This window comes from Anabrus simplex, chromosome 13, assembly GCF_040414725.1.
Source record: "Anabrus simplex isolate iqAnaSimp1 chromosome 13, ASM4041472v1, whole genome shotgun sequence".
Classification (NCBI taxonomy): domain Eukaryota; kingdom Metazoa; phylum Arthropoda; class Insecta; order Orthoptera; family Tettigoniidae; genus Anabrus; species Anabrus simplex.
In genome coordinates this window covers 66,313,370-66,332,403 of record NC_090277.1, presented here as the reverse complement: position 1 = coordinate 66,332,403, position 19,034 = coordinate 66,313,370, and the positions used below count along the sequence as shown (strand labels likewise).

The 19,034-nt window shown below is 41.1% G+C and overlaps 1 protein-coding gene across 4 annotated transcripts in view; it reads left to right on the top strand.

The window, feature by feature from the left end:
- Window positions 1-19,034, top strand: part of LOC136884875 (hrp65 protein) — a 300,770-nt gene that overhangs the window by 11,347 nt on the left and 270,389 nt on the right. For all 4 annotated transcript variants that reach the window (XR_010861427.2, XR_010861428.2, XM_067157168.2 and 1 more), the window contains exon 2: window positions 6,158-6,310. Coding sequence is in view for 2 of the 4 variants with exons in the window: in XM_067157168.2 (XP_067013269.2) it covers window positions 6,158-6,310 (153 nt within the window). In the remaining 2 variants the exon portion in view is untranslated. The remainder of the gene's footprint in view (window positions 1-6,157; window positions 6,311-19,034) is intronic.

Genomic DNA, 19,034 nt, shown 5'->3' with positions numbered 1-19,034 from the left:
CACACCAGGCAAATGCCGGGGTTTTAAGTCCACGGCCGCTTCCTTCCAATTCCTAGGCCTTTCCTATCCCATTGTCACCGTAAGACCTACCTGTGTCGGTGCGGCGTAAAGCAAGGAGCAAATAAATAAATAAATCGCCTGGTTGAGTTGTAATAATGTTATTGTTTTTACGACCCACTAACTACTTTTACGGTTTTCAGAGATGCCCAGATGTCGGAATGTTGTTCCACAGGAGGTTTTTACGCGCCAATAAATCTAGTAACACGGGGCTGGCGTATTTAAGCATTGGACTGAGCCAGGATTGTACCTACCAACTTGGGCTCAGAAAGCCAACGCCTTCACCGTCTGAGTTACTCATCCCCGGCCGGGCAGCACCAGCATATCCGTGAATATCTTCCAGGGATATATGGCTTTGCAAAATGCAGTGAAAGCACATCTGATAGAAGAGAAGAAAGAAGGCATTGTTAGTGAAGTTTTAGGAGGATTTGCACCAAGTGTTCGGAAGTATTATGGTTTCCGATGTCTAATGTGGTCAGCGAAAGGGGCTGCTTTGTTTACAAAAAATACTTTCTGACTGTCGCACAACTCTGAATCCTGATAATGTTGAAACCATGCGTAGTTCTTTTCTTTGGAGACAAGTCATTCAAAATGTTAAAACGTGTAGAACCAAACCAAACCCCACGGCACTTAAGGCCCTGAAAGGGCCTAGGACTGCCCTGTGACCGCTGCTCAGCCTGAAGGCCTGCAGATTATGAGGGGTCGTATGGTCAGCACGACGCATCCTCTCGGCCATTATTCTGGGCTTTCGAGACCGGGGCCGATATCTCACCGTCAATAGCTCCTCAGTTCTAATCAGGTAGGCTGAGTGGACCTCGAACCAGCCCTCAGGTCGAGAAAAAAATCCCTGACCTGGCCGGGAATCGAACCTGGGGCCTCCTGGCGAGAGGCAGGCATGCTACCCCTACACAACGGGACCGGCAAAAACGTGTAAGCTACGTATAAATTCCTAACTTCCGCCTAACTTTATTTTAAGGTTTCAGTGATTTATATAGGCCTACCGGTGTTTATTTCTACAACATTTTGTATATTTGGTTGTTCTAAAGGTTTAGTAACAATTTAATACATTACAAGTGTTCACTTTAAAACCCCTAATCACAAAATTAGTTAAATTTACCCCATACCATAAGGAATATTTCACAAGAAACATCGATCAGTATGACAATTTATTTCACAAAATACCTATCGAAATAGTGTTAGTTTTAACACCGAAATCAACAGTTTTATTTCACCAAAAAATAAGGCCCTTACGTATAGGTATTGTGACTTTCGAAAGTGCCCACCGAAATACAAACCTTAGTCTAAAATCCAATCATTTCAAATGAGACGTTCCTTCTTGAAGTTAAAATCCTAGAAGGTGGTTCAAATATGTTTAATGTCTGGCTAAGATTAATGTTCAGTTCCAATGAATCTGTCAGAATGATGAGGTAGACTGACTGCTGGTGTCAGGACACAACGGGTAAGTTTGTTTTCCAGTCGGTCCTTAGATCCACGTACAAATAGTCTGCAGGTATGTGAAGTTCGGAGCGGTGACTTCTAGTTTGCTAACGGAAGGAGAGGGTATTTGCTTTACTTCAGAAACGTCATGGAGACCCTTACACTGGTTGCAGGATGAGTTCCCTTGTTTCAAATACCTATTCTTATTGTGACCTTTCCTGAGACACAGGAAATGTTTGGCCGTCTTGAGTTTATCAGGTCTAAACTTGGGGTCTTGTATTTGAAGACAGTTTTGGCCCCAGTGCCCTTAATTTTCACAATATGCACAAAACTGTGCCTTTTCTTGCTTCTTGCTTCTTGCAGTATTGTTTGCTTTTGTGTTCATCTGAAGTGGCAGCTGTAGGTATGTTAGGTGCTGCAGGAGAAATATCTCCTTGTATTTTTTGTGCGTTGACAGTCTCTTCATTGAGAAATTCCATTAATCTCGGTTCCCTTCTTGTGTGTTGTCTTTTGGCGTGAATGAGCCAACGGCGACATGTATTCCGGAAAGGCATGCAGTAGGTTAGGAGCGAGTATCCTTTCGTGTAAGAGCACGTTCTCTCCTAATGCCTGGAAGGCTTGAATTTGCCTGTGGCATTCGATGTACGTGTTTTAGTACTTCCGGGCTCTCTGAAGCTGCAGCCTCAAGATTTTCTAAGAAATCTAGATGTGATTCGATATTTCCATTTTTATCCCCATAGTGATATCTGCTTGTAATGGCTATCTCGCTGACTAGCCGCTTCATTTCTCCTTCCAAGTATTTGCGCAGGAAGATGTTCATTTACAGCAGAGACTGGTGGATTTCTGTCTATGGATGCCTCAGACTGTTCCAAAACCAAGACCATTCTTCAATTTTTCCCGTGAAAGATTGGTTTTTACGTTAGTAACCTGACTTCTGGGACAGTGTTGTGGGCTTTTGGGTTTGTAGAAGGTTGTAGAAAGTTCATGCAATTTCCAACTTGACTGTGTTCCAGATGATGTTTTGCTCTTCTAATAGCTAGTTTGCTTTTGTCTGTGTACTCTTCACATGCTATTGTATCTGCATAGTATTCTGCATCGTTGAGTGGATCTTTACTAGTCATGTAAGGCAAGTAATTGTCAGAGGAGTCATGTAGCGTTCACTGAAATGCTCTACTTCAACAGGTGTGGGAATGATCACACTTATTTGGTTTATGAAGGGTGTGGCATTCGCTCCATGAGTTATCAGTTAGTTTTATTTTTGATAGTCAACCTGCATTTTATCATGTTGATACTGGATTCTTGCTAGTACGTATTTTGGAGTTTAAATGATGGATCTTCCCTTCATCGTATTATCATAGCGTATCGAAGAGGAAGTGCGACATCTTCTAGAGTTACCGTGGACCGCCGCACAGATGGCACTGCCATCCACAGTGATGACTGAGCGCGAGGATAAGAGGCATCATGTGGACTACTACTTCAAAATCTACTAAGCAACTCAAGCATGCAACTTACGTTTGAAAATGATTTCATCTGCTGGACACTTTGGAATATTTCCTGGATGATTTCGCTGCCTCCGAAGTAACCAGCTCCCTTATCTCCTTCGTACGGAAGAGGAATCGATATTTCAAGTAGTGAAATAAGAGTTTTGGTAGCAAACACAGCACATGATTTTCACAGCACCCAAACTGCAGACTTCACTTTAATAACATCTAATTTATCCAAGTACTCGAAAGTATAACCCCATAAAAATCCATACACGATAGCTTTTCCGCAACACAATATAAACACTTTCCGACGCATGCTTGAGATGTGGCGCTCTGCATTGAGCCAGAATTTTTTATTAAAGGGAAGCAGGCACATTATCAGTCGGTTTGCCGAAAAGGATAGGACGACATAAACCACGCTGAACCACTTTTGAAATATTCTGCACTAAGTATCCGGCTAAATGATACACTAAGTACTCTTTGCTACAATTCCGCCCACTTAACTCAGGTAAACAGTTTTCCCAGTCTGGTATTTGAATGTCCTTCTCGATGTTCACAATTTTTTTCCATGATTTCATCTACAGTTTGTCTTCACTGCACGAATTTTACTTTCAATTTCTCTCGCAAGAATACGCATTTGATTTACAAGAGACGTCGGCTCTGTACTCAGTTTCCGCCAGACGATAAGGCTAGTTTAGTCGGTACGTAAATAGGTTGCAACGTGTGTAATAATGTAGAAAGTCAATAGTGGACAGATTATCATCACAATTTAGTGATCACAGGATACCGAAATGACGTTCTAGGGGATCTTGATTAAATTTTCCGGTGAAAACGTAGCTATAATTGTTCCCACGAATATTCAGACACTTCTAAGGTACTTTCCACGGTAATTCTTAAACTCGTGTACTTTGTGAAGCGAATGAATTTAGAGTATCTCTGAGAACATTTTGCCATATAATTAAAGTTTCATGTGCCTTTGATCCTTTATACAGTGCTTTAGTGGGAATAGCCGAATTTAATGCGTCAGTTTAAATCGCTTGTGAAAATTTCTGTTTGTTTTAGTCTTCTAAATCCTGTGTTTTAATACCCCGATAGAATGCTATACCATTAGCGACTGATCTACTAAACTGTTGAAATGCCAGTCTTACATTCATTCACTGAAACGAGTTAGGATCCAAGTGGGCAGAGGTCAGTTTGTAGCAAACTTTAAATCCGGAAAGTTCAGGAGACGAGTCACATTCGTAAACTTTCCTGTAGAATGAATAATAAACAATATTGCCATTATAATTAACCTGTCCTTTGTCGTGAAAATGATTTACACATTTAAATATATGTTGCGTGTCTGAAAATGCTCGTAATTTTATGTTGGAGTCAGTTGGATTGGAAATATAGAACCTCAGATTCTTTGTTACTAGATATTCCTAAGCATTTCCACAACTTTTTATTCGACTGGCTACCATCCGATGTTAAACCAATTATTCGGACTCCTACTTGCTCTAATTGTACGATGACTTGAATGAGAATGCCATCGCAGAAATAAATGAATGTCACACACGAAACAGTTATGAGTTAATTTTTGGTCTTTTCTATGGATAGCCTTCTCCCATTTTAGTAAAATACCACTCTTTAGGGGGCCTGAAGTAATGCCTACCTGAAGACGATCGGTCATATCCAGATCTGCAGCCGGGTACAAAACGAGGGCATGATGTGGTAGCTTCCTCCTGCACTGATATATGTTGCCTTATATAGCACAATAGCGACAAAGACAGAGGTATTTAAGATAAACACTTCTCACACCACTCAATTGTGAATACACTAATAATGCAAACTGTCGAAACATCTCTGACAGCAACGTTAATGAGCAAAAAACATTACTACAACTGAAGGAGATTATAACGCAGGCTAATGGCCAAGGGTCTGACATCGCAATCGCCTGTGTTGCCACAAAGCGGGTGTCCCACCAACCTCTTGAGCTTGGGCGAACGGAGAAGATGTAGCACTTCCTCTTCGATGTGCTATGGTATTATGTTTAGTTCCTAGAGAACTGATAGATGGCAGCACTAGTCAAGATGACCACCGTGAATTTTTGTTGTATCAAGTCTTCTGTCACAAAATGACGCGTTCAGGCATTCGTACAACTAAACTCATACCGTTATCATTACGGTACTGAAGGAAAAAAAGTATGGAGCCAAGCCCTTCTTGCATGCCAGCAAGTATATTTAATTTTCAGAAAGGGTGAAGGTTGTACTACCCATTGTGTTGAGGCTAAACATGATGACGTGAGGCTAGTGATTTACCTTTTCAATAATCCATCAGAAGTGAGCTCGTTGATTTTACCTCACAGAAACTACCAGTGATGTTTCGGTTCGTATAAACTCTCAAAATAATCCACTTTTTCTAGCACCAAAAATTGTGGAATGAGAACAGTGTTCATTACAAGCTTATCCTTTTAACAATCACTGGACTCTAGATAAACACATATGTTGCAACAACCGCTAGATAGCGTGTGGTATCGCCTTGAGTCAGTCTCGTGGCCCTCACAACTATATGAATTGTGATAAGTGCACAGGAATCCTCAGGTATGTCTATCCATTCCAAAAAAGCATTGGGACAGCTGCACCCATTCCAGAGTAATAAATTTTTTCCAATAAAAGTATGTAAATTTAAAGGTGTTTCCACAAAAGGAATATATCACCCATAATTTTATATATTGATACTTGGATGTTTTGGTAAAAAGGTTCACTTGTGGTAAGTATGTGATCAATATAGGAACAATATGGGATTCTGTATTGCTTTGACATGAGAGAAAATTTCAGTTTTTATGGGGTGTCAAACTTTTGATGGACACGTTATATAGAATAGTGTTTCAAGAAAGTTTTATTTCAGACTTTCTAAGTTTCTTACTCTGCAATCTACTGATCTCTTTTTCAAGGTTGGCAGGTATGCATAGTGCTGGTGTAGAAGGGGACGTTCAGAGTTGGGCTCATTGATGTAAAGTCTCTTTAATTCCAGCTTATATTTGACTTATAACATTGCAGACTTAAATTTTTTTTTACCTTTTGTCCTATTACATTGTACATCTGGACATCCATAGTGAATTTTACTTCCAAATTGATTCCAGATTGTTGTGGATATTTGGTTTGACGTTACTAGCATACTTGAAACTTTTTTGCAAACAGGACCAAAATAATGCAGAAGGCGAGAATCCAGAGCAAGGTGGAGGTGGTATGGGTCGTGGTGGAGGCAGAGGAGGTGGTCGTGGCAGCAGGTTCCGTGGTGGCGGAGGCGGCGGTGGCGGAGGCCGTGATGACAGAGGCATGCGCAGTCAGGATGTAAGTTCTGATAATTCTTCCATTAATTTTGTCTTTTTCGTAGAACTTGTAGCAGTGTTAATTTTCTGGTACCTAATGATTAATCAAAGCTATAGCATTGCTAATGAAATAACTCAATCTGTATGATCAGAAGAAATTTAGCATTTTGTTTGTTGATATGAAGAATATATTTGCAGTTTCAATGTGTGTTCTTATAAACGTGCTTTTGACTGTTTTAGTATGTCCAGGTTTGCTTTTGTCATGCATGCTTGGCATTTTGTGCAAAGTATGGTAAGGAAAGAGCTGTTCATTATCGAAGGGAGAGGAACTTTCTTCTGCTTTTATCCCTCGCCTTAAATTTAGTGGTGTATTAGGATTGTTTACTGAAGTATGGTCCTAGCTGTCATGCAAGATCAGAATTAAGGAACCTGTAAGAAATACCTATTCTTGGAATTTTGAGGACTTCTGAACAAATGTGATGTGGAAGATAAATCTCTTGTTTTTACTTTGTGATAGTAAGTTACGAGTTATCAAATTGTCCTGTCTCTGGGACTTGATAGGCCTAAATTTGAGGATTATGTGCAGTGGAATCCTGAACTAGCCTGCTCAGGACTGGACCGCTGGTCTTTTTACAGGATGGAAAGTTACACTTAAAGAACCAATCCAACAATATTAATAATGCATTCAAACTTGCCTTACGGCCTGTAGGTGGGGGATGCAGACGAATACACCCACGGTATGCCCTACCTGTCGTAAGGGGCAGCTAAAAGGGGCGACCAAGGGATGATAGAATTAGAACCAGGAGACTACTTTTAATTAGTACCATCATGCAGGAAACACCATGGGTTGCATTTACTTTCGCATACTACCACTGCTGGTACGCAATAGGTTTGTGATTAGCGACAGTGTGTGAATCGGGATGTAGGTCCTACAGTACCTGTGATTCGTACCCGTATATGAGCAACACCATGGTTCTGCCTTACCTATGCAGAGTTCCTGCGTGTGAGGAATACCACGGGATAGCGCGAGTCCCTGTGGTTAGTCCACTCGCGTGCGGAAACACCATAGATTTGCGTTGCCTGTAAATAGTGCCCCAGTAAACGAAACACCATAGATCTGTTACATTGCGCGCATTACACTACCTGTGAATAGTACCATAATGTGTGGATTACCACGAGTCTACGCTACCCTTGATTAGCACCGCAACATGACAAAATAGCATTGTTCCACTTTCCTAGCGATAAATACCATTATGAGGGGCCGATGACCTGGATTTTGGACCTGTTTAGATTATCAGCATTATCAATTTAGCAGCGTGCTATAGAAGCTATCAAATCAAATCAAAATCTCTTTATTTGCAAATGAGGTGTCTACCTCGGTGGCAAATGGTACACTAAAATACATTATTGTCAAGCACTAAATATTAAATTAACAAGAGAAGAAAATTTTTCCTATAATACAATATTATACAATTTACGCTAACAATGTTTTCTATTAAACACACAGCTCATCCTTAATAAATTATTGTTTACAAAATTCTACTTATAATATCTCCTGTACTACTTACAAATATAGTCAACTGATATACAGTATGTGGAATTAATTCAAATGATACTATACAACTGGTATAACATTACTGTTTACATTGCATTTATTTATTTACTATTTTTTTTTTTTTACCCGTTCTGGATCCTAAGTAGCATAACGACCTGCTGCGTCTTAACCAGAGCCCCTTTTGCCACCACTTTTCAGAGTTCCTGAAGGGCCTTCACAGCTACCGTAGCGGTCCCAGGGCCCTCGAAGTCCCCACTGTACTTCACCCCTACAGGCAGTCCCCTACTTTGGCTGTCCAAACTCCTTAGACCAGGAGATGGAATTAATTTATTCACACACATTTTTTATTTACAATAACCTGCACTGGTCGAATGCCCTCTAACACTTCATTTATTTTCTCTGTTGCTGTTTATTCTCTTCTTGAATGTCTGTACAGATTTTGGAAAAGGATCAAAAACTACCCCTGGTAAACTGTTCCACTCCTTCACACCCTTCCCAATGAATGAAAATTTACCCCAATCGCTTCTGCTAAAATTCCTTCTAATTTTATATTTATGGTCAGTCCTGCAGATATAATTATTTTCCAACTGAAGCCTCTTCACGGATATCTCCCCATGCTTCTTCTCCTGTATAGGCTCTATATAATCCTGTAAGTCTAGTTTTCTCCCTTCTCTTAAAGTTTCCCACCCAAGTTCCTTTAACATTTCTGATACACTACTCTTTCTCCCGAAATCCCCTGTTACAAATCTTGCTGCTTTCCTCTGCACACTATTTCTTTTATTAGGTATTCTTGGTGAGGATCCCAAACACTGTTTGCATATTCCAGTAATGGACAAACCATACTCAAGTAACTTTTTTCTTTTAATTCTTTGTTGCATCCTTTAAGTAGCCTCATTATGACATGTAATGATCTGTATGCTTTCCCAACAATGTCATCAATATGACCCTTCCAGTGCAAATTACTTTCAAATCTCACACATAAGTATTTGCACTTGCCATCTTTTGGGATAAGTACCTCATCCAAAGTATATTCAAATTCAGTTTTAAAGCTCCTGTTTTTAAAAGTTGTAACAGTTGATTTGCCTCCATTAACCTTCATATTATTTTCTTCAACCCATTGTTGGATACTTTCAAGCAGTGGCGGCTCGTGAAAAAATCGTCCTACGTGCTACAAGAAACAAGCTAAATACGCTGTTTTAAATCTGTATATTGCCATGATGAACAACGCATACTTCAAACTTGGTAATAATATTAATAATAATAATAATAATAATAATACAACTTTTCTCACAATTTATAACTCAGAACAAACAAAAACATTAATTTGGAAGCAGATGAATTATTCGACAACTGTCTACGAGATAAATAATTCATTCGAGAAATATTGTTTTTACTAACCGAATGGCGCAACTTACATCAGTGCAAATAGAATCGTGGGAATATAGATCCCCACTAAGAACACTAATTTAATTTCACTTTATATACACTGCAGTGGATAAATAATTTCATAAATCTCCGTATAAACTTTAGCGCTAACACAATGACAGAAAAAACACGCACCAGTAATATAGCCGCGAGATTAAAAACCGCACAAAGCAACTGAAAGAGCCTACCAACTGATTCATTGGAACCTTCCCTATTACCAGAGTAAATGTTTGGCTCCATGGCTAAATGGTTAGCGCGCTGGCCTTTGGTCACAGGGATCCCGGGGTCGATTCCCGGCAGGGTCTGGAATTTTAACCATCATTGGGTGTATGTGTTATCTTCATCATCATTTCATCCTCATCACGACTCGCAGGTCGCCTACGGGAGTCAAATCAAAAGACCTGCATCTGGCGAGTCGAACATGTCCTCGGATACTTCCGGCACTAATAGCCATACGCTATTTCATTTCACCAGAGTAAATTACATTGTAATGCGGGATAACATTTAGAGTCACTCAAAGATTCTTTGACTCACCTACGAATTCCTTATTTTTGACACAAAAGGAAGATGGATATTTTAATAAGCATGTGTGAGATAGATTGCCTCCACTTACGCTTTACTTTCGAGCCCAGATGATGCTACTCTCTAGTGGCAGATTCGCTCACCACGTTCAACATAAGCACGGCCGACTGGATCCCTCGCTGCGCCCCGGGTAGCAGGAGACATCGAGCACTTCTACCCCCTTGCGGGAGAGGAAGTAACTATAGACGGGATCAGTGAAAGTTGATCCCGGTTTATGGTATACTCCGCCGGCTAGGGGGAGTGTTGCAAGCTTGGCTGCGCCTGCGTATTGCTTCCTTCAGGCTACAGGCAAGGGCTCACTTCACATGAGCACGAGCCTTGTTCCCCAGGAGAACGGCGCTAGGTGTTCGACAGATCTCGTCCTGATTTGCACAAAACACAAATTCATATCGTACTCAGAACAACGAAAAGGCACCAGCATAATTGTACTGTACATAAATAATATTCCTTACAGTTCCAAGCTACGTGCTGGAGCCCGGTAGCACGTACTGACCGGCCGCCACTGCTTTCAAGGTCCCTTTGTAATTCTGAACAATCCTCAGTGTTGTTTATTTCTCTATAAACAATTATGTCATCTGCATACAATCTTATTTTTGATGTTATATTGTTCCCTAAATCATTTGCGTATATTAAGAAAAGTAACGGACCGATTATACTACCCTGTGCAATTCCCTTCCAGACTTTCTCTTCCTGAGATACATTATTTCCTACTTTGACTTTCTGAACCCTTGAATTTAGAAATGCTTTTATCCAACGTGTAACCCTTACGTCCAATCCTATTCCCTCCAATTTCTTTAATAATATTCCATGTTCCACTCTATCAAAGGCTTTGGAAAGATGTATGGCTATGCAATCTAACTGACCTCCTGAATCCAACTGATCTGATATGTCCTGCTGAAATCCCACGAGTTGTGCCTCACAAAATTTTTTTTTCTAAATCCATACTGGCTCCTCATGAACCAATTTTTATCATCGCATATCCCTCTGATGTACTTAGATATTAAACTCTCCAGAATTTTACAAACTATACTGGTCAGGCTGATTGGTCTGTAGTTCTCTGGTTTCCTTTTATCACCCTTTCCTTTATAAATTGGTGTTATAGATTCCTTCCATTCCTTTGGTATTACACTATTATTTATGACATAGTCAAAGAGAAATTTTAAATAAGGCACTATGTACCACCCCATTATCTTTAATACCTCCCCAGTAATTTGATCACTTCCTGTAGCTTTTCCTTGCTGAAGCAGTTGGATTTCTCTGAAAATATCTTCGTTTGTGAATGAGAAGCTTCTTGTTTCCCTCTGTCTCTCTCCCTCTCTATCTTGTGTGTCGGTTTCCAACTCTTGACAATCATCTACTGAATCTCTAAATTCCCTAATAAATAGGTTTGCTTTGTCAGTATCTGTTAAATAGTGTTCACCCCCTTCTCCCACCATTGTAGGAATTTGGATTCCTTTTCCTTTTTGATTCCTGATATATGAATACAGCGTTTTCCATTTCCCTTTGTGGTCATTACCCTCTTGAAGTACGCCATTCATATAATTCTCTTTTGCTTCCTTTTTCACTCTATTCAGTTCCCTCATTAGCTGTTTTCTAGTTTCTCTACTCTCCCTACCCTCTTTGATTTTCCTCTTTACTATTCTACATTTTGGGTCTTACTAATAAAAAGTCCTTATACCGTTTAACTCTTGTTTAGTTATACAGTGAATAAACCCTGTATAAGCGTTTTACATTTTTCTTACTAATAAACGAGGTATACGCATTGTATTACTACACAGCATGTATACACTCGTTCCAAGGAGTAGGAATCTCTTCCTGCAGTTCACTGACGTATTTTGCACGTTCACCGCCTTTATGATCGCTTCTGCTGGTTATCTGCGAGCAAAACTTTCCGGAAAGTCGCACAGTAGCACAGCATATCGAAAAGGCAGTGGCAACACTGAGACAGCTGGAAATTCGCTTATACTGATATCAACATTTCTTCAGCTTGCTTGTGTAATGAACGCCAAAAAAAGAAATGGAATAGCTTAAGAAAAGATCAATAGCTCCTAACTGGGATAGTACCGAAAACGTAAGCAATTGTAATTGAATCGGCGAGTTGAAAAGGGTACACATTCCAAAATCCTTGCTTTTCAGGAGAAAGGAAAACCTGTTTTGTAGCTAAACGAAAGGTTAGATCAAAAAAGTTTCTATTAGGCATTTATACATCATATTTCTACGTATTCAACTACAAAGTATGGAAATCATATTACGTATGGTTTTCAAGTTATGCCACTTTTTATCTCGAGGAATATGTCCCCTTGTATACGGTAGGTACTCAATTAAGAAAGATCTTTGTAGGGGCAGATAGTGTATAAAACTCGCAATATCAAAGGTCTATTAAGCTGTAACACATTTTTACACAAAAATACGCCCAACCATCATTTCTTTTATAGTTATTCATTGTCATTCCGTCTCTTTAAAGTGTTTTACTTTACGAAGATGTCTAGCTTCCATAACCTCTGAATGGTGTACCGTATATCTTCTATGTTTAAAATATCGTAAAGATCATCAACATTATCGTCATTCTCTCAACGTGTGTTCAATGTTAACTGGATAAGTCGAATATTTTACGATTATATTACTGTCGACAATAAATACCACAAAAATAAACTGCTCACTCGTTTCTTTTTTCCGCTACACGCTGCTATACAACGCTTATACAAGGGTCGTGGACTGTATAAGCAATTCAGTGAATAACTATAACAGATGTATACACAGGAGGCTTATACACTGTTTATTAGTAACGAATTTCGCGTAAATGGTGTATAAACCTTGTATAAAAGTTATACACCGTTTATTAGTAAGACGGTTTCTTTTTAATTTTCTTATTTCCCTTGTATAATAAACAGGGTCTGAGGTCATTTTACCCTTCTTAACAAGTACAAATCTCTTCTCTCCTTCCCAAATAATTCCTCTAAATTTAGCCCAAAGTGAATCCACGTTACTCCCTTCACTTATCCAACAACTGAATTGTGATTTAAGGTAAGTCCCAAATTCATCAACTTTAGTTTTTCTGTACAATTTCTTGTCTTGTGTAACCCTCTTATTAAGCCGTTTTGGTACGAGTCCTACATCCATTATTACAGCCTTATGGTCTCCTATTCCTTCAATTACCTCAGTTTTATCAACAATTTCCCATGGTTTAACCAAGAATACATCTAGTAAGTTATTGAGAAGAGTCGGTTCTTGTACTACTTGTGTAAATCCTCCCTCCCAAATTAACTTATTTGCCAGTTTCTGTTCATGGGCTTCACTTGCAGCTCCTTTCCATTCAACTTCAGGCAAATTTAGATCACCCCCAATTATTACCATATCATTATTTTTGTTTTTATGAGTATAATCTATTATTTTTTCAAAGATTTCCATGTCTCTTTCTTCTCTTCCAGGCCTGTATGTTCCTATAATTCCCACCTCCTTCATATTATCACAAACTAATTTTATCCCTAATATTTCATCCCTTTCATCGGTAAACCATTCATGTGAACAGTAAGTTTCCTTCACCAGAATAAACACCCCCCTCCCTTTTTATCTCCTCGGTCTCTACGATAGACTGTGTACCCTTCTGGAAATACTTCTCTATTACCCACCCCTTCTTTCAACCATGATTCCACTCCTATCACCACATCAGTCTCATAAGATTCCATCAATGTACCGAATTTTAATTGTTTATTTGCTACACTTTGACAGTTTACCAAGAGCAATCTCAGACCCCCTTCCTCCCTAAAACTTGACTGTTGCAATTGGGTAACTTGAAATTCCTTATTATCCTGAGTTTCTTTTTCTAGTTGACTGAGCCATCTTGAAGTACAGCTGGCTCTTTCTACTAGTTTTCCTGGTCAGTATTATAACTCAAGGGAGTTGCCTGTTTTACAGTACATATCTTAAGAGTAATAAAATCTAGAACAATATTTGCTATCTTTCGTTTACCTGAATTGTTTAGATGGAGGCCATGTTTTGTATAACAGTATCTCTCAAAACTGCTGCATTCAATAACCTGAGTATTCCGAAAATGTTTACAAATTTTAAGAATATCTGTATTGACCTTGTCCACTTCAATGTTCACACACGAGTCTCTACTCAAATCATGCCTGTGGGGCACGTTCACTACAAAAACGTTAGTGTGGGTCAGCTTCCCTAGTGTATGTTTAAGTTGTGATCTTACATTCTTGGCGTCGTCGCGAGCTACGTCGTTCGTCCCACCGATAAGCACTGCATCGCCGCTCCCGAAGTTCCTAGTTGCTGCTTCTACGTTTTCCACAACACTGCTGATAGAAGCTCCTGGATATATTTCTCCGGTTGCTGCTATATTCTCGTCGTTAATCACTCCTGCAATTCCCCTTCCTTGGCTATCACCAAACACAGCTACCTTCGCTGATTTAGGCCTAACTGGGTCTTGAATCTGAATTCTAGGCCTAAATTTTAAACTCGGCACGGCAACGGATCGCGATGATTTGGTTTCACGCGCGCGATCACTTTCTTCCAGGATTAAATTATTTAGGGCAGAAAACCTATTTCTAATGTGAATTTCTGGGAATTCGGTTGTAGATTTCTTTTTAGCCGGCCATCCCTTGGTCAGTAATACTATTTTGTGCCAGCTTCTGAGCATGTGAGGCACTGTGGGTCCGGATCCACTGATCGTTTAAAAATTCATCTACATTCATTCTTCGTTCTCGTGCTTTGAATTCTGGTCAGTGGAGAATTTTGGACTTTCAATTTGTCATTTCATGTATTCTCATTTCTTACCATTAGGGGCCGATGACCTCGATGTTAGGCCACTTTAAACAAACATCAATCAATCAAAACTTGCCTTAACGAAGGTGTTCTGGTAGGTGTACTCTTTAACTCTGTAGATACTGAAAAACTAGTGTAATATCAGAATACGTTAAATTTCACTTATTCGTAGAGTATTTTACATTCAGCAGTCAAATAGTTCAGAATAGGTTATGTTTCTTTGATTGCCAGATTTTGCCTTACAATTTTAGCCTCAGAATTTACACCAGTTGTAGCGTGAAATTCCTTTGCTTCTTTATACTTCTGATAGCTTATTTCGCAACACGTTGCTGTCCGGCCCATCTGACGTGTAACTGGCCCCTGTGGCTGGAAGGTTTTGGCAGAGACTTGGAGTTGTTGCAGGGTATCATTCAAATTATTGTAGTTCCAAAACCTGGAATCAGAATGCACTGAATCTTCTTTCCACGGACCTTTTTAGTAGTTCCTCAAGGTGTGGTACCTCTCGAAACACGCTCCTCTGTGCAGTGGCACATTACAGAACTTGCAGATGAAGCGTGTGTTGCTCCTCAGCTTTTCAGCACACTCTCTGCAGGGTCTCTGGGGAATTTTCTTCACACCTGTACTCACAATTTTGTCTGTTTCTTCATATCTCCTGAAAGTCTGCCTAGTGAGGTCTTGCTTCGGTGTTCTTTTAGATTGAGGTCCAGTTGGTGGTTCCTGAGTGTCAGGGTCAGTTTATGGGGTAGCACCGTCACTCAACCATTCCTTAGCAACAGCGTGCAGGTACATTTTGTATGGCAGTTTTTAGCTGTGGATTTACCTCTCTAAACACTAAATGAATTAAATAAAGCACAGTTTAGAAGGTGCAGGACGGATCTTATTTTTCCACTTCAGTCTTCCTTAGCATTGGTCAGTAAGAGGTACTGATCTGCACGATCTACTCCCTTCATGAACTGGTTATAATTACCAGATTCCACCTTCTCAATTGGTTTACCTGATGTCATCATTACCAGTCCCCACTATAGCTGAATGTATTACAGTCGAACCTCCCTTCTGCGGACACCCTTCTGAGGAAAAATGTCCGTTACGAGAGGTGCCCACTAAAACAAGTTGTAAAAATAATCAAACATTTTAACGGCAAAGAACATCCACTGTAAATATAAGCATATATATCTTATTTTTATTATTCTAAATCATTTCTGTGTTAGTATTTCATCGAGTGTTAATATAAGTAATTTTACGTCATTTAAGAACCTTACAGCTTCGTGAAGTAATCGTGAAGCCTCGTCAGTGTAAATTAAGCACAGGTTTTCTTTTCTTTTCCTTCTCAAGTTGACTACCTGAGCTCGACCTTATCAGAGAATATCAGAGTTATGAATAGAATCATGCAAGAAGGGAAGAAAATCCCCAGATAACTTGTGAGTCAACAGACTCTTGAATTCCGATGTACCTTCTCTCCCCTTGCACTCGAAATAGTACAAACATTCAAAAAGGATTTTCTTATGTCTGAAGAATGGTTTTAAAGGAAGTGGTCTGGCGTAATAAATTGTCCTGCAACGTGTAAAGTGTCCGCTTAAGTCAAGTGGACGGGACAAATGGCAATGTCCGCTGTCCGGAGTTCGAGGTGTCCGCTTAAATGAGGCCAATTTAACACTTGTCTTATTTAAAATAAAATCCGTTCCGAGGAAAATTGTCCGTATAGTGAGGTGTCCGCTAAATAAGGGTGTCCGTTAGGGCAGGTTCGACTGTATCATTCGCAAACCTCTTGTCCTTCCATACCTGAACAAGTACATCCTGCTTTCTCCGAAATTTCGTCTTCCCTTTCTTCCGCCCTGCGGGTGGTGGACGCACATGTTGAATACACCCGCTGTATCCCCAGCCTGTCTTAAGAGGCATCTAAAAGGGGCGACCTAGGCGCGGACGTGGATTGCGGTTTGGTATATTGTGTTGGGCCTCCTGTGCATGGGAGGGGCTGAATACATTCACAGGTAATCCCTGCCTGTCGTAAAAGGTGACTTTTAAGGGGTCATGTGGCCGTGGTCCGCTCCTTTTTTTTTTTTTTTTAGGGCTAGATGTAGACCATTCTAAATTTTTGATGTGCGTGCTGCTCGGAGATGGAGCTCCTACGTGAGACTACGCTCGAAAGCCCGTGTCGGTAACCACCCAGGAAGCGGCGGGTGTGAGTGTCGTACCCAGACAGTAGTATCCGCCTGACAACACAGGTCCCCGCACAGCCGAATGCCAGAAGGACATAATCTTATTATTTATTTTTCGTATACTTGGTGCTCTGTACACGCTATGGGGTACATGCTATTGCGGTGACTGGAGGGAGTCCTTGTGCTCTTTGCCTCAGTCCTCCCTTGATAGGCATCGTCCAGCATCGGACCCTGGGCAGTACCGGCTATGAACAGGTGGGTATTGCCTTGGCTGCTTGGTTCGGCTACAGAGACCCCTGATCGGAGTGGGTGGCACTCGGGGAGGATGATTTCGGGCATAGCATTGAAACAACTTCCGCCTGCCACCTCGGGTAGCTCGCTACCCAAATCTTTAACTTTCGATTCTCTCAGGGGGGGGCAACCCCTTGGGAACAAGAGCAGCGTATTAGTCTGGGTTCCAGCTTCCCTAGGTTCCTGGTTGCTACCAGGACTGATGGGCACGATTTCAAGCTGGTCAGATCGATTCTCTTCAGTTGACACATCTAAGGTGTATACAGCGAGCTGGAGGATCTTAAGAAAATGCGCAGTGGTGGTTTGCTTCTGAAGACAAGTACTGTGCTCCAAGCCGAACAGTTGCCAAAGTGTGACCATTTTGGCAAAATCCCTGTCAAAGTGGAAGAGCACAAAACCTTGAATCTGGTTCGTGGAGTGATTTTCCACTGATCTCGTTCTGAAAGCTGACGAATTGATGGAAGACATGAAGCACAGTGGCATGACCCACGTCCGGCGTATCACACGCAAAGTCAACGGCGAAGACGTTGCCATGGGTGCGTTCATAGTCTCATTTAAATTGCCAGTGTTGCCAGAGAAAATCAAGGTGACAACCTATCGTTGCAATGTGAGGCCGCACATCCTGCCTTCCATGCGATGCTATCAGTGCCAGAGATTTGGACACGTGGTATCCGGTTGCTTGAATCAGTCTGTGTGTGGTACATTTGGGAAAGTAGCTCACGGTGCAGAGGAGTGCACACATCCGTACAGGTGCTCTAACTGCTCTGGTCTTCATTCGCCTAGAGATCGGAACTGTCCGACCTATCTGAGTGAGAAGATCCAGATCAAGACCCTGGATGGTCTTTCCTACGAGGAAGAGAGTCGTAAGTTTAATTCTCTGAATGCACCAGACAAGACGCTAGACTTCAGCATGATAGCACAGTCTCTCCCAGGTTCATCCTCTTCCATTGCAACACCTTCTCAGAAGATAGCTGCGCCCAAGACGGCAGTTGCTCCTGTGAGCAACGCTGCAAAGATTGAGCTCGAAGGTGGGTCCATCCTGGCCTTCGACCACCAAAAAGACTGTGCCGGCAAAGAAACCTACGCCGGCAGAGCCGGGGAAGAAGAGTCTCCTTTCCCCACAAAGTCAGCGAAAGCTGCGCCTAAGCCGGCGGAGGTGGCATCTTCGACTGGGGCTGCATGCAAGTCGATGCAGCCGAACATAGGCCCCGCTGTTTTGGTGGAATACACATGACAATCTTTGTGATAGTGACAGTTTTCCCATTATCCTTACTTTGATGAATTAAAAATCCGTGGAGGCTCCCCCTCTATGGATTCTTGATCATGCTGATCACATCTATAGCTGTCTTTAATGGCGATAGACGGCAAGTAACTTATATAACACAAGTTATCCTTCCTACTGCTGCTGAGGAGTCCATTCCTTCTCAGGGCCTCCTTGCTGAAAACTCTTTCCTTGGTGGAACGAAGAAATTGCAGCTGCTATCAAAGAACGCAGTCGTGCCCATAATAGTTATCGTAGGCAGCCTGCTGTGACCAACTTGGTAACATTTAAGAAACTCTGCGCTAAGGCGAAGTTCTTATTCGCCAAAGTAAGAAAGATTCGTGGGAAAGATGTGTCTTCTAGGACTTCACATACTCCATCTCAAGTGTGAACTAAACTTAGACGTATTTCGGGTATCCAAGGATCATCTTCTGTACCGGGAATTTCCATTGCAGGCAGTGTTTTCACTAAACCCCTCTTGATTGCTAACTATCTTGCTGGTCATTTTGCGGATGTTTCTGGGTCCGGGAATTGCCATCGTGATTTCCTCGCTCTGAAGTGGGAGGCAGAACGTCATCACCTTACTTTTGCCACTCAAGCTTCAGACGACTGTAACGTGCCCGTTACGGAGTGGGAACATCGCAGCGCCTTACCGCTTTGGAAGCACAAGTCTCCTGGACCAGACAGCATCCATAACCAGATG